This window comes from Plectropomus leopardus, chromosome 17, assembly GCF_008729295.1.
Source record: "Plectropomus leopardus isolate mb chromosome 17, YSFRI_Pleo_2.0, whole genome shotgun sequence".
Lineage (NCBI taxonomy): Eukaryota > Metazoa > Chordata > Actinopteri > Perciformes > Serranidae > Plectropomus > Plectropomus leopardus.
Window position 1 is genome coordinate 25757607 of NC_056479.1, and position 23157 is coordinate 25780763.

General features: G+C 40.4%; 1 protein-coding gene across 4 annotated transcripts in view; it reads left to right on the forward strand.

Moving 5' to 3' along the window:
- Positions 1–19587, forward strand: part of card11 (caspase recruitment domain family, member 11) — a 26368-nt gene extending 6781 nt beyond the window's left edge. The window contains exons 2-25 of one of the 4 annotated variants that reach the window (XM_042504207.1): positions 1245–1444; positions 1597–1734; positions 4719–4895; positions 6275–6423; positions 6605–6784; positions 7198–7344; positions 8503–8628; positions 8719–8913; positions 9039–9194; positions 10320–10389; positions 10471–10664; positions 10840–10946; positions 11891–11931; positions 12063–12186; positions 12274–12475; positions 13133–13259; positions 13345–13588; positions 14126–14210; positions 14488–14583; positions 15028–15145; positions 16007–16189; positions 17114–17235; positions 17362–17477; positions 19201–19587. In XM_042504207.1, coding sequence (XP_042360141.1) covers positions 1255–1444; positions 1597–1734; positions 4719–4895; positions 6275–6423; positions 6605–6784; positions 7198–7344; positions 8503–8628; positions 8719–8913; positions 9039–9194; positions 10320–10389; positions 10471–10664; positions 10840–10946; positions 11891–11931; positions 12063–12186; positions 12274–12475; positions 13133–13259; positions 13345–13588; positions 14126–14210; positions 14488–14583; positions 15028–15145; positions 16007–16189; positions 17114–17235; positions 17362–17477; positions 19201–19405 — 3492 coding nt within the window. In that variant the 5' untranslated portion in view covers positions 1245–1254 and the 3' untranslated portion in view covers positions 19406–19587. Of the gene's footprint in view, positions 1–1244; positions 1445–1596; positions 1735–4718; positions 4896–6274; positions 6424–6604; positions 6785–7197; positions 7345–8502; positions 8914–9035; positions 9195–10319; positions 10390–10470; positions 10665–10839; positions 10947–11890; positions 11932–12062; positions 12187–12273; positions 12476–13132; positions 13260–13344; positions 13589–14125; positions 14211–14487; positions 14584–15027; positions 15146–16006; positions 16190–17113; positions 17236–17361; positions 17478–19200 lie in introns of all 4 variants that reach the window. The other 3 variants (XM_042504206.1, XM_042504204.1, XM_042504205.1) reach the window with 3 other exon arrangements.
- The last annotated feature ends 3570 nt before the right edge of the window (positions 19588–23157 follow it).

Below are 23157 nucleotides of genomic sequence, written 5' to 3' on the forward strand. Positions count from 1 at the left end.
AAGGAGAGGTGAATGGAAAGACGTCAGTTGGTTAAAGTTTTTGTTGTTTATGAGGGAGAAGCGGAGCATGTGTGGGACCAAAAGCTTCACTCTGGGTCTGTGCTGTTGCTTCATGAAGCCTTGCATTCTTCTTTTGCAGATAATTAGAGATAATCTTATCACAAGGGGCATGTCAGCTGTGAATAATGCTGATTCTAGCATGGCAACATGCTCACAGTGACAATTTGCTTTTTTGCAGAGAAGATAGATAACACTAATGTCAAAGGCTGACAATGCTTCAAAGCTCGATCACTGCCAAGCATTTACAATTCAGGCTTCAAATGTCCTTTTTTTTCTACAATCACCCCCCAAATCCTAAATCCTTTCATACTGTTAATGTTAGTTTATTGAGGAAATAAGGGAACATGAACTGATTCATGGCACACTTTTTAAATGACTTTTTTTTTTAATCTTTGGGTTTGGAGGAAGGTATCAAGTATTTCCAAGTCAAAAGGCTCAGATGCAAGTGAAGTCACCAGCCATGGGTATTAAAGTCCAAATCAAATAGTTTTTTTTGGGGGGGTCTAAAATCATCAAATTTGTGTGTTTTTAAAATGTTAAAAATAATATCATTAGAAATAGCAAAATTCAGACAAGACATGCAAAGATAAAACAAATATTTAAAATATATAAAATCCAGTTTTGAAATAAGTTTGCAGTTATTAGTGGGTGAAGTAGAGTGGGGAAAAAAACATAAACAGGGTGAAACAGCTCACCTGGCTCCATCCAAAGGTGACAAAACCTACCTACCAGCACCTCGAAAGATCATCAGTTAAGAAGCTGTCAATGAAATACAAATAAGCAAAACTCAAACTCAAACTACACCCTTAATTGTGATGGTGATAACCTGAACCTGCTTCCCCTCAAGGCAGGAAGAAGAAAAACCCCTCAAAATAGCATGCTACAACAAAAAAAACTTCTAACAGATGTGTTTCCGAGCCCTCTTTTTTAAATCTCCCTTTACCTTAAGGGATCTGACTTTCGCTTGTGGTGCCTCAGAACTCAAAAGAAATCACATCTGCTCCTGCTTTGCTTGTAATGTCCATGTTGAGTTAACTTTTGAATATTACAAATACAAAGAATGGCAGCCTTGTTATCTGTTTTGAATAAGACTGCAGTGCTCGCCCCCCTGCTGTGAGCATCTCTTTGATTCAGATGTGACGATGCAAAATTTCATAAATAAATAAAGTTTTACTGCTTTTTAGGGTGTCCGAGATGGAAAATGGGACATGTGATGAGGTGGAGGTGCTGTGGGAGAAGGTGGATTGCAAACGTTACGAACTGTGTCGCACCATCTCCCCGGCGAAGCTCACCCCCTACCTGCGGCAGTGCAAAGTCCTGGACGAGCAGGACGAGGATGAGATCCTCAACTCCATGCTGCTGGTCTCCAAAGCAAACCGCACAAGTAGGTAGAGGGATGTGTACGCGCGTGTGTGTGTGTGTGTGTGTGTGTGTGTGTGTGTGTTTGATATATTAGTCATGCTGTTTAGTTTTCTCACTCTCTTGACTTAAGTTTTATATTTCTGTGTTGAAGTTTGTTAATAATTCCTCTATCAGGCCGTCTACTTGACATCCTCCACACTAAAGGAGAGCGGGGGTATGTGGTGTTTCTGGAAAGTCTTGAATTTTACTACCCTGACCTGTACAAGCTGGTCACAGGGAAGGATCCCACAAGACGCTTCTCCACCATCGTAGGTGAGACACACACCTTTATATGAAGACACACACACGTATGCAGCTTGATTGGGTTTTAATTGACTGGAATTTATTGTATTTCTTAACTGTAAGAACCAATCCTGTATGTTGATTTTCACTGTCTCTATGTTGAGCTGTTTACATCAAACTCAATGACAATTAAGTCTGATTTATGGTTGCATGCAGCTTCTATGCAGAACCCACGCTGGAGGCTACAAAAGCGGTCTGCTGTTGTAAACATTTACACTTGTGTGATGGTCTGCACTGACACCTCCAAACACCTAGTTGGTGGAGGGGTTTCTGTGCCACTGTGATGAGTTTTTTTTGTGGCCATTGAACCTGAGCGGATGATTTTAGAGTCCAACCCAGTCGTCTGAAGGAAATGTTAGCACTGTACCTTTCTGCAAACTGCAAATAAATTACACTTGGATGTTTCAAATGTATCATATCAACATTTCTAAAGTGATGTAGTATATGAGCTGACTTTGTCATCTGACTTGATGGGAACGTGAATAGCGTGTAACCGATGTGAGACGAATGCCAACCTGCAGACCATTGTTTGAAGCCAACAGACAACAAATCTGGTTGTGATTTTTTGAGTTTTCACTGTGTTTCCATTAGGGGTGTGAATCTTTCAGTATCTCACGATTCAATTCAAATCTCGATTCAAAATGATTTCCAATTAAAAATTGATTACCAATACAAAATACAGGAGGTGTAATTTCAGGATCTACTCAGCTTGTTTTGCCAGTGGCATATTATGTTAGGAAATCAAAGTGTGTATGAAATTATGGAGGTTTTATTGTACAAGCTTTTTTGTTGTAGAAAACTTTTCTCCCAAGTGCTGGAAATCAGAAAGTGAAAAAGTAAACATTGTAATTATTATAGTTCAAAATATGGACACACTTTTCCAAAAAAAAGTCCCATTGTTTTTTTTGCAGTTGTTTGTGTATCCCATTATCTGTGCCATTCTGCAAAGCAGCTCCTCTCTGTGATGCTGCAGAGGGCCACAACACACTCCCTGACACTTCAGAGAGGGGCCTGATTCTCCTGCCTGCTCTGCCTGCAGTGAACACGAAGTTAACATGTGCCATTATTATTATTATTATTATTATTATTATTATTATTATTTATTATTATTATTATTATTATTATTATTATTATTATTATTATTATAGGGGCTACCAGAGTTTATTCTAATGCACGAGGCGCATTAGAATAACAGAGCGATATACGGCAGGATTAGACCAATCACAGTGCAGTTTGCTCCAGATGACGTATGGAATACGTAGGCGGATACAAAGCGTCAGCTCGTCTTCCGATTGGTGGACAAGAACAAAACAAACCTCTGACCTCTCCATGGAACCATGGGAAACCAAAATGGCGTTTAGCATTGATGCTAATGTACCTTTATCGTCGAAATACGGATAAAATATAGACGGAAGACACCCAATATTGGATCTGTCATTATTTATTAATTGAACAAGGTCCCGTAAAAACACCTGTATTCCCAGGTGTGTTACTGAGGCCTCTAAAAGACCGACGATGCAGCGGAGTCACCTCTCTGAACACAGCCGGCAGCTTTCACCGGAGAAAAACGTAAGATGATCCGACAAACGGTCTCAAAATTATTAAGACTTTAAATGATAAAAAAAATTCAGAGGGTTAAGAATAGACTACATTTAGTAAATATAGTCTACAATCGATTCTTAGGATATTGAATCGATTCTGAATCGTTAAAAACGAGAATCGAGATTCTTAATCGATTTTTTCCCCACCCATAGGCTTTTTAGTCACCAAACATGGGTATTTTGTAGCAACCTGTCACTTTTTTCCAGCAGGGTAGAGGCACAAAAAAGCGCTTGTCTTTTACCAAGATATTGTTGCATTGCCAGCAGGGATTTTGTCACCAAAACCTGGTCTTTTTAACCCAAACATGATCTTTTCCTCTGTAACTAAGTGATTTTGATGCAAATGTGACGTATCCATGGTTTGCAAAAATGTACAATTCCAGTAATTTTCTGGAAATGGATTATTGAGTGGCTAATAAATTTAGAATAGGTTACTTTTTACTGAAACTGCTGTGACGTAGAGGTGTTTGGAGGCTAGCGTACTCGTCCCTCGAGTTCTTCCCTTTTTATGTCCCTTGGTGTCCATATTGATGTTTGTGGAAATCTCTTTCCACCAATTTGCCAGCGTCTGGCAGTTTTTGCAGTGATGCGAAGAAGAGTTGTGCAAATACAGCCAATATATTTGTGGACTTCCTCAGTGAAACTCTCCTCTGATTGGCCCATGTTCAAGGCGAAGGAGGAGGAATTTGGATGCTGCCAAGCAGGCCAATCACAGTTGTCACGGCATGTCGTAAGCGTAGATGCAATGCTGAAGCAGACGATAAACTAACCTAAACTGAAGACAAGATGTCATCATACGCAGTCTTGAATAAATTCTATGAGAAATAAAGAAATTTAACTAACTGTAGCTGCTTTTGTAACTCTAAGGGTGAAGCACTACAAAACATTTCACAATTTTTGTTCTACTTGTTTAAGTTAGAATCTCAGATTGATCCAAATTAATTTACAGCTCAATAACACTTGGTTTGAATTAGATTAGATTAGATTAGATACACTTTATTGCCCCAGTGGGAAATTTGTCTCGGACTTCAGTGTTTGCAATATAAAAACAATAAAAACAACAATACATACACAGTAAAATACCACAATTAAAAAAGAAAAAAAACCCAAATACATTCATCCATTAATTGCACATGCCTATCATGAGAATGCACACATTACAACAATATTTTGCTGAATAGTAGAAAGAAATAAAGTTATAAATTTTCAGTTTAGATGGTTGAGGGCTGTAATGGACAAAGGAGTGTTTGAACCAGTTGTGTCTGCTTAAGAGGACTCTGTACAGCAAATGATGTATTATATATATATGAGATATGACACTGTGATATGTCTCCTCCCCTCTCCTCACTGCAGTGGAGGAGGGTCACGAGGGTCTGACCCAGTTCCTGATGAACGAGGTGATGAAGCTGCAGCAGCAGTCCAAAGTGAAGACCCTGCAGCACGTTGAGCTCAGCAGGAAGAACTGCACCCTGGAGGACGAGCAGAAGAAGCTGCGACTGGCCAATCAGGAGCTTCAGGCCTTCCAGCAGAGTAAAAATTCATGCTTTTTTTTTTAGATATGTTCTGATCATGAAATACAAGCTCCCCTGCGCCGGTGTTTCTCCATGACAGAATTTAAAATCACTATTTACAGGTACTTTTTTTTTAAATGGTTCATCCAAAGCAAAAAATCTGCCACCATTTTCGGAAAGTGCCACCCCAACACATGCTCGGTTTACCGTGCTCGGTGCACCACAGCAGTTTATTAAGGTTAACTTTTTCAAACACATTGTTTACCAAAGGCTATTCTTGAAACTAGGACACTGTGGTTGGTGTCATCATGTCCTGCGTTGAAACATGCAGGTGGTACATGGAGCACATTCACATTTAAACAGCGCTGAAAATAATTTGCCAATATGTTTCAGGCCAGCAGTCAATTCTTGCTTCTCTGACAACCTTTATGGTGAACACCCAGATGAGGAAGATACAGTCGTGCAGCATGGCAACTGTGTTGATAATTTCCTGGTCAGGGTGAATTTGCAAAATCTTCAGCTACTAATCTGAAACTACATCTGTCCCTCCTAAAACTTAATATCTAAACATGTATATATTTTTAGAGTTGTTCCCTAAAGCTGCTTTCACGACGCCGGACGGTGACCACCTTGACAACTGCCGACATGCAAGTGCGTTCCCCCCAAAAACCAAGTGTTCTTAAAAGCAGCTGCCGCTTCGGCCAGCGGCTGCCATGACAGGCGGGTGCTTCAGTGAACACAAGAAGAAGTGAAAGCTAGCTTGTAGCTGTACACTGCAGCAAGATGGAAATCACTTAAGTTATCAAAGATTTCTACTCCGGCTGTCAAGCGGTTAAAAAAATATATATAGAATAAATTACATGCTCTGTGATTAATTAATCTAAATTAGTAGCTTACATTCATTTTTGCTGTGAAAGTATTTAAATTATTTAAAGTCGGTTGATTTTTTTTTGCAGATGAGTGAATCAATAAATAATTGAATTATCTCTAGTATGGTTAATGCAAATGATTGAAGTTTCCACTCACCGTCAGTGACGTGTGCAGTAATATAGGAGGTAATTGTGATTGCTAAGTGAAGTCCAATGAGCCCCAGTCAGCGGCAGTATATTCGGCCCCCGCCAATACATCTTTTTTCCTCTTTTCTGTGCCGTAAAGCCGCTGGATTTTGGACACATTTGTGCTTCTCGATGGTGTCTGTAAGCTGGATCAGAGGATGCTATCTGTATCCTCTTCTAACGCAATGTCCCCTACCACCGAAACTGGTGTGCATATGAATTTTGGTCTTTAAAATTAGTATTAAGTTCCCCATATTCATCTTTAGGTCTAACGTTTTCATACATTTCTGCTGAAACTGACAGCTGGTTGCTGCCTGAATAACACAGTGACTTTGCTCTCCAGGGAACAACAAGTTGAGGGAGGAACGAAACGCCTACAGTGACGAACTGTTGAGAGTGAAGGATGAAAACTACAAACTGGCCATGAGGTACGCCACGCTGAGCGAGGAGAAGAACATGGCTGTGATGAGGAGCCGAGACCTGCAGCTTGAGGTGCTGATGGACGCGTTAATGCATGAAAACACTGTCATTACATTGTGTACTTGCAAACATGTTTAAGAAATTATAATCAATGATAAAATATTAGGAATGAACTTGGAGCAAATGTGGGGATTTGATGACAGTAATAAGAAGGTGTGTCTGTTATCTCACTGTTCACTCTGTGTATGTTTAGGTTGATCAGTTGAAGCACAGACTGAACAAAGTGGAGGAAGAGTGTAAGATGGAGAGGAAACAGAGTCTCAAGCTGAAGAACGACATCGAGAACCGGCCCAAGAGAGAGCAGATCTTTGAGCTGGAGAGAGAGAACGAAATGCTCAAGATCAAACTACAGGAGCTGCAGTCCATCATACAGGTACGGTCTGACAGAAACACACACACACACACACACACACGCAAGACTGATAGACAGTTGAAGAAATTATCTGGTAACAAGCCATCCTCAGGTGTCGAATCTCACGACAGTATGTTTAAATCGCCACCTGCAGCTGATGTTATACACCCTGAAATCTAGGCCCTCAAATTTGTTGGTGAGACAGTTTTCTTGACTTTCAGCATTGATATCTCCAGAGTGGCTGAACATTTTTTTTACCATTCAAACTACATTTGAAATGTCCGTATCTCTTTTTCTTTTGCAATTTGAACTGTGAAGCGAGCCTTCGCCAAAATCTAAACACGTTCGTCTATATCAAGCGACATAAATCATCCTGCAGCCAGTTATAGCGACAAAATTCATACCCAGCAATGTGTCTGTTTCTTAATATACAGCCTGGCCCACTACCTGCATCAGACAAGGCCATCCTTGACATTTTGGAACATGACAGACAGGAAGCACTAGAGGACAGACAGGATCTGGTCAACCGCCTTTACAACCTCCACGAAGAAGTCCGACAGGCAGAGGAACTACGAGATAAGGTAACACACACACACACACACACACACACACACACACACACAAGCAGGTTGTGTTGGAGATAACTGCTGTAGAGATGTCTGACTTCTCTCTGTAATTGAACTCGAAAGCACTCAGCTCGTGGTGCTCAAAGTGCCAAAAAATACATTTGATGAACTCAACATGAATGTCTCTTTCTCTACAACTCACACCAAAACAATTCAGACTGATATACTAGCACTACAGTTTGATTTTGGGCTGAACTGTCCCTCTAAGTAGGAGTTTGAATGCAGGACTTTTACCTCTAAAAGAGTAATGTGAAACTGTGGGATTGATTCAGATTTAGACAATTTCATCTATTCCAGAAGGACGATTCAGTTACACAGTCTGCACGTCACATTAAACAGGACAGACACAGTCAGCGGGACCATTTAGACATCAGTGGCGACAGATTAACAGATGGACAACTGCTGCAAGAGCAGCAAACACACAGGTCCCTGTTTATGGGCCAAATACCTGTGTCAAAAAGTGCAGAACAGAAGAATGGAAAAAAAATAATGAATAAACACATAAACACCATGCTATTCCACAGGTATACTGCACCACTCCATAAAACCATCAGTTACTGCCGTCAGCAGCATTTAAAAGTCTGATGGCAGAAGGCATAAAAGAATTTGAGTATCTATTTGCTTTCCTTGGACGGGCAAGATAGCGCCGTCCTGACGGCATTAAGGAGAATTCGTTTCAAAGGAAGTGGTTTAGATTTTTTTTCCTTCTGGACCACCTGTTACTTCCAGAGGAACTTAAGAAAAGATCTGATGAGATCTAAGAATGTAATAAGAGGTCCTTCTTCCTTATTTTAACGTGTGATTGTCTGAAAGCGTGTTTGTGTGAGCAGAGTGGGACACGGATGAAACAAAGGTTAGCAAAAACACACCCTGGAAACACAAACCCATGACCAGAGAGTCTAATGCCCCGTGAGACCATCTGTGAAACACACCCTGTGCAGAAACCCCCGTCTCAGGCCTCTCTCAGTGTGTAACCTGGTATTTCTTTTTTCCTCCTCTGTGTCTCTCTTCCCGTATCTGCCTTTGTCTAATAAACTATAATTAACCCCACTTGTGGTGTGTGTTTTTTGTGTGTGTGTGTGTGTGTGTGTGTGTGTGTGTGTGTGTGTGTAGTACCTGGAGGAGAAGGAGGATCTAGAGCTGAAGTCCTCCACACTGCAGAAGGACTGTGAGATGTATCGCAACCGCATGGAGACCATCACCGCACAGTTAGAGGAGGTGGAGAAGGAGCGGGACCAGGTGAAAGCACACGGACAAACACGTTTTTCAAAGATGAATGTTTTGCTGCTGTCGTTTTCGTGGTTCATTTCCCCTCCTATTTTGTCGCAGGCGTTTCGAGCCAGAGACGACGCCCAGCACCAGTTCTCCCAGAGTCTCATCGACAAAGACAAATATCGCAAACAGATCAGAGAGCTGGAGGAGAAGAGCGATGAGCTCCACATCGAGATTGTACGCAAAGAAGCCAAGCTGGTCACCCTGGAGTCTCGCCTACGACGGCTGTCCAAGGACATCGTCTTGGACCAGGTTAGACAGTAAATGACTGTGCACAGTTATATTTATGGGAAATGCTCACGTGCATCTCTGGAACGTGCTTTATTCCCGATATCTAAGTTCTTTAATGAAACGTTCTTTCCTCTCCGTTTTAGCAGACTCTGCCGAGGGACCTGCCTCCCACCATCGTCTCTCAGGCGGAGGACTTCAAACCCATCCAGGTCCAATCAGAGTGGTCCAGCGATGAGTCGCCGGAGGAGAAGTTCCCATCTGATGAGCCTCGCCTCAAACGCAGACCCAACCTTAAAGCAGGGGTGAGACGCTGTCTGTCCACTTGTCACGCTTATTTACCTATTTACTCAGCATTATGGCAAAGGCCAGCGAGTGTATTTATCAGTCTGATAGGAATTATACTCAAGACTCAGGGAGTAAAACCACCATGTACACACATTAAGCGACTTACCCTCTAAATTCTCGTACTTACAAGAGTAACCTTTAAGAGCAACTCACATTATCACTCAATCAATCACGTTTGAGCAGGAACAGCCAGTTAATTTCAATGCTTTACCCTGCATCTTGTTAAAGGAATACTACCAGTTAAATGAGCAGTGTAATCCAAGTCTTATTTATTCAGTCGTATGCTCAGCACGTCCCAAACACACAGCGCTTTCCAACGTGAACTGAATTGACGGTGAAACTTCTCCATGCTCTCTTCAAAGCCAGACTCTGTTGAAAAATAAAACAGTAATTTTACCTCACTGAACAGGGGAGGTGCCGGTCTACCACTTTGTTTGTGTTATTGCTGACTGATTGATGTGATTTTGATGAATTTAGATCTAAATCTTTAAAACATCAAGTCTGTTTGGGAAGTACTGAGAATACGACTGGATAAATGAGATGTATTTCACTGCAGGAGTCGTGTGAGAGTTTATAAACGGATGTTTTGATAAAGTTTTTGCTGCTTTTGAAAGAGGTTGCCCTTGACATCAATTCATAAAGAATTTGTTAAATTTCTGGATTCTTCATTCACCGGAGGCAAAAACAGTTTTCCTCACAAATTAAACATAACAGAGAGTGAGTAATAGATATCCATTTTGGATCCTTTGGTTGATGAAGTAATACTTTAAGTAGTTTTAAAGTCCTGACATTTTACTCAGTGATGTTTTTCTGCAAATACTATCTATTTTTGTTATTTTAAAGTTGTTTTTCTTCATTTGTGTGAAATCCTTAATATCTCTAACAGACATTACCATGTAAAATAAATAATCTAATATTAGGATTATATAAACACAGAGATAAACTGACACAACATGAAAACTGAATTAAAGAGATCTCACTGGAGCAGGAAAGAAACTCTGCTGCTGGTGTACAAATAAAACATAAAATCCTTTAAATGAAATGAAATGTTTTTAACTGTAACATTTGTATTTTGTTCTCAGATCAGAGTTAGGTCTCCAGTCTGTGTACCCAAAGACCTTCATGTCAACTCAGAGGCCACTCAGTCCAGAGGTAACACATGATCACAGAGTTCATTCATACAGTATACTCAACCAAAATGCACATTTATTAACATTTAAGTCCGTCTTCCAGCTCTGTCAGTTAATGGAGGAGATTTTCCGGAAGTCCCGATGCGAAACTTGCACATCAAGAGCATCTCCCTCCCTCCCTCCCCGAGCGTCCCGATCTCCCCCACATATCCACCCTTCTCCGCTCCCATCCTCTCCTCCTCCTCCCCGTCCCCCTCTTCACTCCCCATGGGAGACCAGTCCAACAGGCCAAATATGGTGAGGCTTTAAAACGTAACTTCAGTTCAGAGTTTTGTCTCACAGGTTAATGCAGAGAGACGGTGCAGTATTCTGCTGCTTTGGTGAAAACGATGACCTGATTTTTATTCATATAAGCCTGCATCTCTGCACCTATAATTGAAACTTCTTCTTTGTTCACTTGTAAAATCTCCAGCTGCGTTACCGTGGTGACAGCATCCTGTCCACACTGCCTGAGCCGCCAGAGAAAGCATCGCTCTACCGCAGAGAGAGGGAGAAGGAGCACGACTTCCGACCCCGCAGGTAGTCGCAGTCCAGCGCCAGATTATACGTGTCAGTCAGTCCAAACCGTCTAAAGAAACTTAGGGGGGATTTAGGGGGATTTAGTCTTTCGGACTGCAGATTGCAATCACTTAAAACTTCTCCCGGTAAGGATTCTTTCAGTGTTTATTGTTCAGGAGTTTTTTTTTCCGGGAGCAAATTATCCTCAGACGTCTCTTCTTCTCTAAAACAAATGGAGCCGGTAATTTAAACCGATTAAAAACACTGAAAAAACTAGTTCTGTGTTGAAAATCTCTCTCATGCTCTCGTCTCAGAGGGACTGCTAACTACAGTGGCCAATGCAAAAACGTGAATGGCGCTATCCAGAGCCAGTGTTTAGTTTGTCCATTCAGGGCTACTGTAGAAACATGGTTGTTCATGATGGTGATCTCCGTAGACGAGGACCCGCACTATATGTAGATAAAAACACCTCACTCAGGTAACAAAAACACAACAATTCTTATTTTTCAGGTGATTATGCACTAAGGAAAATCTGTTTTATATTAAACCTTTATTTATACAGTGATTTATACAGTAATCTCATTTAGACATCGAGTCTGACCTGTTTCAGACGACATACAAAATAACAACAAGACAGACTTAAGACAGAGTTATCAATACAGTAGATACAACATTTCAGTAAAAGTGCCAAATAGAAGTAGATTAAAAATACTCAAAATTGGAACAAGACCCAAAGATGCTTTTCAAATTTTTTATATTATTTTATTTATTATATTATATTATGTTTCTGTTAGTATATAATCCTTAATGTTTTGCTGTTTTTTTTACTGTGAAAATAAAAAAAAATCCTACAGAATGGACCTTTAAGAAATTAATTAGTTATGTGGATGGCACAAATTTTAATGAATTTTGTAATAGTTTGTATTTAATGTTTTTTTTTTTGTCTGATTCTTGGTCTCTTTTAGCCACTCTGACTTTGATAGCGACAACATGGAAATGGAGTTTGGTAATGTATACTTTAACACAATCCCCAAAATCGTACTAATGAGGTTTCTGAACTAAATAATCGTTTTTATTTTCTATTGTTTTTTACATTATTCTCTCTTGTCTGTTTCTTTCCGTGTGTCCCTGTCGTAGAGGATGAAGTGCAGCGTGGTCCGCCCTCTGTTCACTCATCTTCATCTTCCCATCAGTCAGAAGGGATGGACACCTACGACCTGGAGCAGGTCAACAACATCTTCAGGAAACTCTCTCTGGAGCGGTACGTTACTGACACACATGCACCCACATCCACAAGAACTATTGCAGCTCAAACTTACTTATAAACGTCTTCTTCTTCTGTGTGCAGGCCGTTCCGTCCGTCTCTGTCCTCCTTTTCCAGGATCAGCTCTTCCCTGAAGCCGGTGCAGGAGCTGACGTTGCTAGGCGACAACCTGCTAAAGGACATCACTCTGGTTGGCGGCAACGACAGCGGGATTTTCATCTCAGCCGTCCAGTCGGGCTCCATCGCTGAGAAGGCGGGGCTACGAGAGGGCCACCACCTCCTGTTGGTATGTAGTTAAACGCCGGGTTCACACATGAATTAAAGTACAGTGAGATACATTTCTGTCCAATTAGAAACACTGTCTATACAAATGGAAAAAAAAAGTAACCTCTGGGGCTGAAATATGAAGCTGACGCAGAAGTGCCAAAAACTGCAGTTCCTTGAGTGGTTGGCTCTAGAGGGGAATCAATGTCAATAGACACCCATGTTAAAATGTCCGACTTTTGAGCAAAAGTAAACATGCTCACAGCACGGTACAAAAACGGTTTTGGTCTCTATAGCTAATTTCTGCACTCAAGTGTACAGGGCGAATGCATTTTTATATAACTCACCTGTTTAAATGCTATGAAGGCTTAAAGTTGTGCATAATTAATTGCATGGTCACTTTGAGTGACTGTGGCTATGTCTGTCATTTTATACAGTCTATGGAATAAAACAGCCAGAACCTAACGTGCACGGACATTTCCAGAAGAAAGTGTAACAAATCCAGAACTTAAAACACAGAGAAAACAAAATCTATTATCAGCAGCTCTTCATTTATTTTTGTTTTTCAATAACCAATAGCTGTTATCTATAATTGCAGGACTAATTGGCTAGGGGCAATACATTTTTACGTAACACACCAAAAGTATTTATCCGTCTTGTGCTGTGATTGGCTGACCAGCTCGAGGGATGCATACGTGAAGAGAACCAAAGCATTTCATTGGACACCAGCACTCAGGAGGAGGCCCACTGGACGCTGCAGCACTGCTCTGGACCAGTCAAGCTGCACTATCGAGCCAACTTTGACTGTAAGTGTTGTTTGTATTGGACTTGTATATACGCGTTTGTTTGGTGAACATTTACAGTGTGTTCAAATGAATGTGTGTGCTTCAGCTTACCGTCGTCTCCAGAGGGACATTGCAGAGGGCCCACTGGTTTCTGGCGACTCCTTTCACATACGAGTCAACCTCAACATTTCCGGCCAATCAGACAGCTGCTCCCTGAACGTGCACTGTGATGAGGTCGTGCATGTGCTGGACACCAAGCACCAGGGCCGCAGCGAGTGGCTGTGCGCTCGTGTTGACCCCTACAGCGGCTCCGACCTGCCCGAGCGAGGCACCATACCCAGCAACTCACGGTAAAATAAGTCATTTTAAAACTAAACAACATTCTGACATAAAGAGTCAAAGTTTTTTTTTTGGTTTTTTTTTTTTTTTTTTTTAGTCTTGCACATGTAAACCAGCGTGTGCCAGTGTTGGCGGGACGTCAAAGACCATTTAAATGCTGGAAGTAACTGAGTGTCATGCATCTGTTCCACTTCAGTACTGCAGCATCCTGAGTGTGATGCAAAAGTGATGTAACAGCTGAGCAATCATGCAGAGTTTAGCGGAGGACTTTAGGGGTCTACATCTGCTTTCAGAAGTTTCCCTGAAGGCAGCAACAATATACAGCCAAACACACACTCACACACACACACACATAGAGTCAAACCTTTGTATATTTTCACACTTGAGTCCCACAACCTGTTGTTGTCACCAAGAGATACAGGAAGCAGCTCAGTGAAGGACAGGCTCTTACATGATAATACATTTTTGTCTTGTAATTGTTCCAAAATCGTTAGTTTGAGAATTGTATTTATGCGTGTGTGTGTGTCTGTGTGTGTGTGTGAATGCAGGGCTCAGCAGCTGCTCCTGGTAAAGATTCAGAAGTTAGTGTATCGAGGGGGGAGAGAAGAGAATGAATCTCACCGCAACAGTAGAGTAAGAAACTTTTTATTTTTGAGCAAAGATTTTAAAAACAATAACATATGTGTGAATACAGGGCATTAATTTAGCAACACATTCACTAAAGCGGTTATCTCTACTTGTCACTATCCCCTTCACTAATTTCCTTTTTTGTTACCCTATTTGTATTTTTCTCTTCTCTACTTCCTTACTGTTTCACACATTCTGCATTAATATACATCAGGAAATGTGTATTTTATCAGATTAACAAACTGTTGTTTGATGTACGAGTTTTGTGTATGTGCCTGCGCAGATCAGTCTACAGCCAGAGGAGCCCAGCCCGTCTGCTGATCCTAAAGCCAGCCCACGTTTGTCCAGAGCGAGCATCTTCCTCACTCAGATACTTCAGGTAAGGAAATGCACCACTTACTGTTGTAGAACAAGACTTGCACCTCGGCTGCAGGCTCAGATGAGAAGGCCTAGTTCAAATGTTCACTGGTATTTTTGAAAAAATATTTTTTTGGCTTTTTATATACACAAACAGCATTTAAGGTCACTGGAAATTGACTTTTTGCAAAACTCCCTCTGGGGAGAAGATTTTCAGAAACTTTGTTTTTTTTTTCCAGTGTTGACATGTAAACAGGAAAAACAGAGTTTTGGGGTTAAGACTTCAAAGTGTACATTTTTTGTACCATTTGTACCATTTTCTTCCTTGTGAAGCGTCACACAGGAGGCACTTAGCACAAAGGCGAAGGTGCCCAAAATAGTACTGGCTAGCTTTATAATGTAGTGGTACCAAAGGGTAACTCAGATGCCTCCATTAATACTTTGCTGTGTCTGTTTGTGTTTGTAGTTTGTCAGCAGGGTGGATATCAAATACAAGCGAATGAACAGCAATGAGCGAGTGAGGATCATCAACTCAAGCAGCACAACACTACCCAGACAAGGTTTCGAGGCGCTTCGACCAGAGGGTGAGTCCAAAGTGTTTATGAAGGAAGAATTTCTCTATAATCAATAAATGAATAGTAAATGGCACATGATATTTTTTTTCCATTTGTGTTTTTCAAGTGGCAACCGAAAAATCAAATACTGAAAGCAGCTGAAGTAGCATTTCAAACAGAGGTGCTGTTTCAGTTTAAAGGAATGTTTCACCTACAAAATCACTGTTTGTATATCATTTACTTTTCCCACGCAAGGTTAAATTTGTGAAAAAAGAGCTTTGTTCAACGGCTCCACGGTTGACAAAGAATACAAATATGGTGAACGTTCTTGTAAGTAAAAGGAGGCCGCGTCTAAAAAAAATAGCAAAACTACATCACAACATCGGTTTACAAACTCTCACACAACTCATGCATCAGAATTCAAGTCTCATTTATCCATCATATGCTCAGTACTTTCCATCACGTGCATTTTTGAACTTACTACTGGTATTTCACTGGAATTACATTGCCAGGCTTTGGTCCACGTTCACTTCCTGTCAGCTGATGTCATTAACGCTGCAAAACATTCGGACAGGAAATACAAAGAGAGGCATTTAGAGCGTTTATGTTGTTAACTTCGGAACAGTTTATAAGCATTGTCAGAAGTTTAATCACTTGAAGAGTAAAAGATTAAAGAAGTTGAGATGTCAGGTGACACCAGTGACCAGTGAAAGCAGTTGAATTGTCAGCGATGTCCAAGCGGTGAAAACAGGATACGGTGTACGGGCAGCTGAAATATATTAATACATAAAATAACCTACCCGGGGAGCTTTAGGCTACCCTGCCTTTACGCCTCAGGTGTCTCATTATGTCTGCCTCTTTGTGTGTGCTGATGTGTGTGGCTGTAAATAGATGCTGCTGACCCGGACAGTGAGCTGAGCCGGAGTTTGAACCTGATTCCCTACAGTAACGTCACCTCCCAGCGGGCCCTGAGGAAAAGGCCGGTCCTGTTCACTCCCACTGCTCTCGCCAAAACCATTATCCAGAAAATGCTCAACATGGGGGCAGCCATGGAATTCAATACCTGCAAACCAGGTCAGTGTGTGACGGGAACAGGCAAGCTCGCCACAAAATGTGACACTTTAAAGACTCCCTCCAATCTAAATCAAATTTTAAACCCTGTAAACATGTCCACATGGTGTTTATTGGAAACTACAAGAGATATCATGAGTGAAGTAAACAGTCAACACCATGGATGAGCATTTCTGTACTGGAACTGCAGTTTACCCATAAATGTATTAAAAAAAAGCAGATTCTTACAGCCAAGGTTTGTTACATAAAAAAAAAACACTTAACAGGTTTTCTCGTGTTAAAAAAAACCCTAAAACAGCATACATATACTAATTTTGGGGGAAAATATGTTTAAGCCATATTAAGACATGAAGGGATTTTTTCATGGAAAAAACTTCTCCATCCTTTTGATTAACAGAGATGGATCTTTTTAATCAATGAGGAACTTTGACTCTGTCACAGGGAATATTTCCATCTCGTTGACATATTCACAGCGTGTTCACTTATTGTGAATCAAAGATGAAGGAGATTGTGGATGACACGTAGTTTAGGAGGGAGAACGAAGCTACTATTGGGATTCAGGTCAGGCATTGTACTGCACTGTGGTGTAAATGTTAAGGAGTGTAACGGGAGAGACGGCGGGGGCAGGAGGAAGATGGTCTTGTTGATAATTAGGAGGATGATGCATAATGATGATGCTGATGATGACAATGAAAAGGAGGAGTTAAAATCTTGTCTTGACTGTCAGACTAGTTGCTGGTGCACAGAGTCGAACATCTGGCACGCCAAGAGACCATGCGCTGTCCGGAGATTCCCCAGGGCAAAAAACCTCAAGAGTTTTAGTTCCCTCTGGGTTAAATATGCTGCTATTACTGTTAACACGTTTTAAATATGCTTATAATGAGTATGTTTTATGTTAATTTTCCTATTTATAATATTGTATTTTAGACACTCTGTCCAAAGAGGAGTTTCATCTGAAGCAGAATGTGGAGCCCTTCATTCACTACAAAGAGAAACAAGCCACATTTGAATGCATCACCCGAGAAAACATAGAGGCCGTCGCTTCAAAGGTATTATCGAACTTTGTGTGTGTGTGTGTGTGTGTATGCTTACATTCAGTCATATACATTTGTGTCTGCACTACACGCTGTAAATCTGCATTTATTTAATGCTCTTTGTTTTCCACCCGTCACCAGGGCAAACACTGCCTGCTGGAGGCTGAGCTGAGCTGCGTCAAAGACCTCCTGCGGAGGGAAATCTACCCGATCATTATCCACGTCAAGATTTGTGAGAAGAATGTCAAGAAGTTACGGTATGCCTGACAGACCTCACTCATTCTCACACATTTACCCAGGGCCTGTCACCCACAGCTGCAAACCACAACTTTTTCCAAGTGCAAATACGTCAATCCTTGCATGACATTTTAACTCCAAGCAGGAGGTGAGAGTTAACCAGTTAAAGGACGACTCTGCTGTTTGACTCTCTGAAAGGGACGGTTCGCTCCATAATCAAAAACACATTTTTCCTCTTACCTGTAGTGCTATTTGTTTGACAATTTGTGCTAAATTTTCATCTCTGTGGACTGAAAAGAACTCTTGTTCAGCTGCTTGCATCAGTGTTTGAAGTTCTCATGTATTTATTGTGCAGGAAACCTCACATATAAATGCTTAAAGAGACCGTTCAAATCAAAAATACACTTTTTTCCTTTTACCTGTAGTGCTATTTATCTATTGTTTTGGTGCAGGTGCTGAGCGTTGAAGATATCGGCCGTAGAGATGTCTGCCTTCTCTCCAGTATAATGGAACTAGATGGCTTGTGGTGCTCAAAGTGCCAAAAAATAAATTTTAAAAAACCAACAGCAATGTCTTTTTTTACAGAAATCACAGCCTGGTTACTCAAGGTAATGTGCAGACCTTGCTGTGAGCAGTGTCAAGCAGGAACAGGGTCCAAAATAAGCACCCAGCGCTCGGGAAATGCGGGCTAAGTGTTGGCTGGTAAAATCGTCTGGAAAATCTGTCATTTTGCAGACGTGGAAAATGCAAAGGACGACATGTTTAGTTTACCGGATGACTGGACAGAGCTTCACATTTGAAAGTGGCTCACAACTGCTTTGTGGATAACCATTAATTTAAAAAAAACACCCAAAAAACATTGCAAAGGTGTAAATATTTTCCGTTTCTTAACTGGACTAGTATATATTTTTGCAGGTAAGCGTGGCATATCCTTGAATGAGCGTGCATTTGTTCAGCACCTTTTGAACACCCAAAGAGAATGAAACAGCTCACAACAAAGTCTGTGGATTATTTTGAGTAATCGGGTCATGATTTCTGCAAAGACATATTGCTGTTGAGTTTTTCAAATGTATTGTTTGGCGCTTTGAGCACCACAAGGAGACTGACATCTATCTCCAATATACTGAAGAGAAGGCAGACATCTCTACAGCCGATATCTCCAACACAGCACCTCACACCAAAACGATCTAGATAAATAGCACTACAGGTAAAAGGGAAAATGTGTATTTTTGATTTGAACTTTCTTTTTAAGGCTTTATATGTGAGGTTTCCTCCACAATAAATAAATGTCTGCTTCAAACACTGATGCAAGCAGGTGAACAAGAGTCCTTTTCAGTCCACAGAGGTGAAAATTTTGCACAAATTGTCAAACAAATAGCACTACAGGTAAGAGGAAAAATGTGGTTTTAATAATGGAGCGAACCGTCAAACCGTGGAGCGAAAATGACGTTTTTTTCAGTCCACAAAGGTGAAAATTTACCACAAATTGCCCTACTGTGTTTTATTCTGTCGTGTTGATGACGTCAGTGGAACAAAACCTGATGCTTGATGTATATTCTGGTGAATTGTACCTTTAAATAGACAACAGTATATAAACCCGTCATTGTCTTTCTGATGAAGACAACAAAGTAGACAAACCACTGTTGCAAAGTGTGTACAGGATCTCATCAGAGATCACAGGTTCCAAACAGAACCACACTCGTCACCGCAGCGCTGCTTCCTTCCTGTTTCCTGTCCATACAGGAAGCTGCCTCTGCGCGTGGAGTCGGAGGAGGAGTTTGTGAAGACGTGTCGGGCAAAAATGAAGGAGCTGGAGGGCATTCCCTGCCTGTACGCCACGGTGGAACCGGAGGCCTGGGCAGGGACGGACGACCTCATCAGGGTCATCAAAGAGCGAATACAGGAGGAGCAGAAGAAGATGGTCTGGGTGGAGCAGGACCTCCTGTAGACACGCACAACAGCACCCGAGCACCAGAAAACACCCGTGTACATCACGCTTCTGTGCATATATATTTATGCTCAGACTCAAAAATGCACTCACACAGCTTTATTAAAGTAAATGCATTATATATTTTGTAAATGTGCGTCTAACTTTGATTTAAAGTAATAAAAACGTGTAAAACATCAAAAAGGGGCCTTTTTTAAACATTAAAATGAAACATTTAAAACCATTTGAAATCTCGGTCAACATAACTTTCCTTGATTTGATTTGATTTGGTTTTATTTATTTAGAACATGTAAAAAAAAGAAATAGAGAAATTATAATACAGAAATAAACAGTGATAATTACAGACAATGAAAAACATAAAGCAAAAGAAATCATCAAATGTATCATGACTTGGTTTCAAAAAGGAGTGAGAAGAATGCTGATTTCAGACGCCGTCTACAAGTATTTTAACCTTTGACCCAAATTGATGTGATTTCTTTCAAAAACGTGGGGAAAAAGGCAGTGAACAAACTCGTAAGAAATGTTCCACAAAAAGATTTAGAAAATTATATTTTTTAAAGCTGAAAACCTTATAGGGAAAAAGAAAAGGGCCAGGGAAAACTGTATTTCTAATGATCATACATATTTAAAATTATTTATATAATTATTTTAATTTTTAAATGCTTTTTCAAGGGCATTTAATAATTTTTTAAAAAATGCTAATTTTCAGGTAATTTTCTTGTATTTTTAACTAATTTCTTGCATTTTTTTTTCTCATTTCTTCTTTTGGTGCTCATTGCCTTCTTCCCAAAAATCAAGCAAAATTGTTCATGTTTTTAAAGGGTTAAAAGGACGGCGTCTGAGTGCACTTCTGTGAGCTGTACTTTCAGTTTCACTCTGATCCGACTTAACTTTGATTACATCGTCCTCTGCTGGTTAATGTCGCGCTCTCACGCTGTAAAGACTCAAGTCAAAGTCAATTAAATCACGTCAGCCTTTTTGTCCCTTCAATTTGTTACGCAGTGCTTCTCCTAAAAATGTCACAGAAATAGAAGTGTTACATAAACCGATAAATCATTGCTATTTAAACAGAATAAAGTGGAGGAGAACTGAATGTTTAATGTTTCAGAGAACACATTTCAAGTCTGCACCACACTTGACGACAAGAAACTGACAACTGTGAATTTTCTTTTTTCATCACTTTAATTTTTATTTGGTTTTCAAAAGGAAACAAGAACACACAGTAACATATCAAGTTACAAATGTTGACTGGTTTGTAATACGATTAATTTGAGGAAAGGAAAGGAAAAAAAAGGAGAGAAGAAGAAAAAAATAACATTTCCAGTAGCTTTCTTGGACATAAAATGTTAACTTTTTACAAAAAGATTTGGGTCATTGTCACATATAAAAACCTCTTTCATATCTCAAACATGGACTTGTGTAAAAAGCCGATCTCTGTGTTTACGCAGTAATATCATCTATAGCTCACTAAACCGGCATGGGCTTTGGTCACTTTGTTGATTTCTAAAGCTTATAAATCCGTGTTTAGACATTTTTTCAAACGCCACCAGAAGGTTCAATTTGACAGAAATGGGAACGCCAGACGGGGATTTAGAGTAACCTGTTTCATGCGGGTGCTGGATAATCTTCTCATCTGCCAGGAAAGAGATGCAAACAGCGATATGCAATATTCCCAGAAATGCTCACACCAGCTACAGACTGAGTGCAAGAAACCCAAAACACTGAATCAGCCTCAGTTTGAGTCACTGCTGCTGCATTTCTGCTCCATGTAGTGAAATACCAAAGCTAATATTTGTACTACTCCTATCCTACACTTAGTTATGAACGTAATAAACATGATACAATGTTATCTAAATCTACACAAGGACACAAGTTTTGTTTCAACATTAGGGGGACACACATGACGGAGGGTTTTTTCCTCCGGCAAAAAAATTAACGCTAAGGGTGGGGGAAAAAATTGCCACAGTATAGCATTTTGGTATTTTTGCATGGCTATATATTGATGAATCCCAGTATTTATTATTATTTTTTATTTTATTTTAATTATTATTACTTTTTATTATTTATTTAAATTCTAAACATTACAAATACAAATTATACTTTTGGGAGCTATTAGAATAATATCATCATTTGTTTTTTCAGTCCACTAGATACATGCTGCTGCAACAAAAATGACCAAAGCGAGATGAACAAACTGAAAACAAAACAAATGTTGAAAAGTTTTCCTTTTGGGAACATCATCTACATCAGGTAATAAATCGCACTATATTACAATATTTAGAATACTGCGACATGTTTGAAATCGCAGTACTATTGTATTGTGACTTAAGTATCGTGATGATATTGTATCATGAGGTCCCGTCGCTGTTAAACACTTTAAAATCTTGTGAATTTTAAGATCCATTTGTGTCTTTCTGCAACATTTTTTGGTGTAAATGTCTTTAATTTGTCAAAATGAAAGTCCCCCGCTACTTTTAATGTTCTTATTGGAGCTACAAATACACGTTATGATATAACTTTGAACCAGTATGCTCCATGTCTCAGTGCTGAGTTTTTCTGTTTTGTTTTTTTAGATTTTTTTTCTATGGTTGTGTGTTTGTTCCAGTTACTGAAAATAATATTCAAAGGACCGTTGGAAATTTGAGATTCAATATTAATTTCTGTTTTAACAGTTTTTGGCTGTGATAAATAACGTGATTTGGGCGATTTTTAAAATCAGACTGTAAAGTAAATACAAAATACTGTTTTTTAAAGTCGTTTGCCCCACCCCTAAGCCAAAATATAAAAACATAAGTCCCTCCCCAGTGCTTAGAAAAATATTTGACATGCCTACCTCTTTTTGCACAACCCCCTCCCCGCATAATGAACAGTCCCTTAACTCAAACTTTAGGACTTTGGATTTGATTCGGGACTGCAAGAATAAATTCTCCCATCCTCTCCTCCACTGCTGCATCGCTTTTGGCCAGGGTGGAATACCACACAGTTAATGGGGCCGAAATGACCTTTGACCCTGCCAAACTTGGGACTTGACTTGGCATATTTGCCCTCCGGCTTGCAAAACAATGATTTTTGATATCTACCAGCACACTGTATGTTTCAGCAGCTAAAACTGACGTTACGAAAAACCTCAGTTGCACCTTATTTTCCTTCTCTTGAGAATTTTTGTGCTCTGGTTTGCTCATACAGTGTGTGTGTGTGTGTGTGTGTGTGTGTGTGTGTGTGTGTGTGTGTGTGTGTGTGTTCAAAGCAGAATGACTGCCAGGATACACAATTATATCAAGCAAATTCATGAGAGCACAGCGAGTAAAATCAGGAGTGGAGGTGAAATGTGCCACGCAGACTGAAAGCAGATGATGAAACTGTGTGTGCGTGCGTGCGTGCATGCGTGCGTGCGCGCGCGCCCACAGTGAATCAGCTGCTCTGCAGGGGCTCCTCGCTATGTTTGATGTCACAGGATGAAAAGAGTTCACAAATAACAGGATTTTAACAGCAGCATCAGCCTGAGGCAACAGAAACAGACACTGATCCCCCACAGCCACATCTCCTCATTATCATTCTTTTGGTCTAATGTTTTTTTGTTGTTTTTTTTCCGGTGAGGATGGCATTTGTTTTTGCAGGTATGGCAGGTTATTTTCAGCACGCGGCTCCTGTGGGAGGGAGGGGCGGAGGGTGAGGGAGGGTGAGGCTGTCTACATAAATCATCCCAGAGTAGAGACATGTTATGCTGGTGCTGACCCAGAAAAGTGAATTTT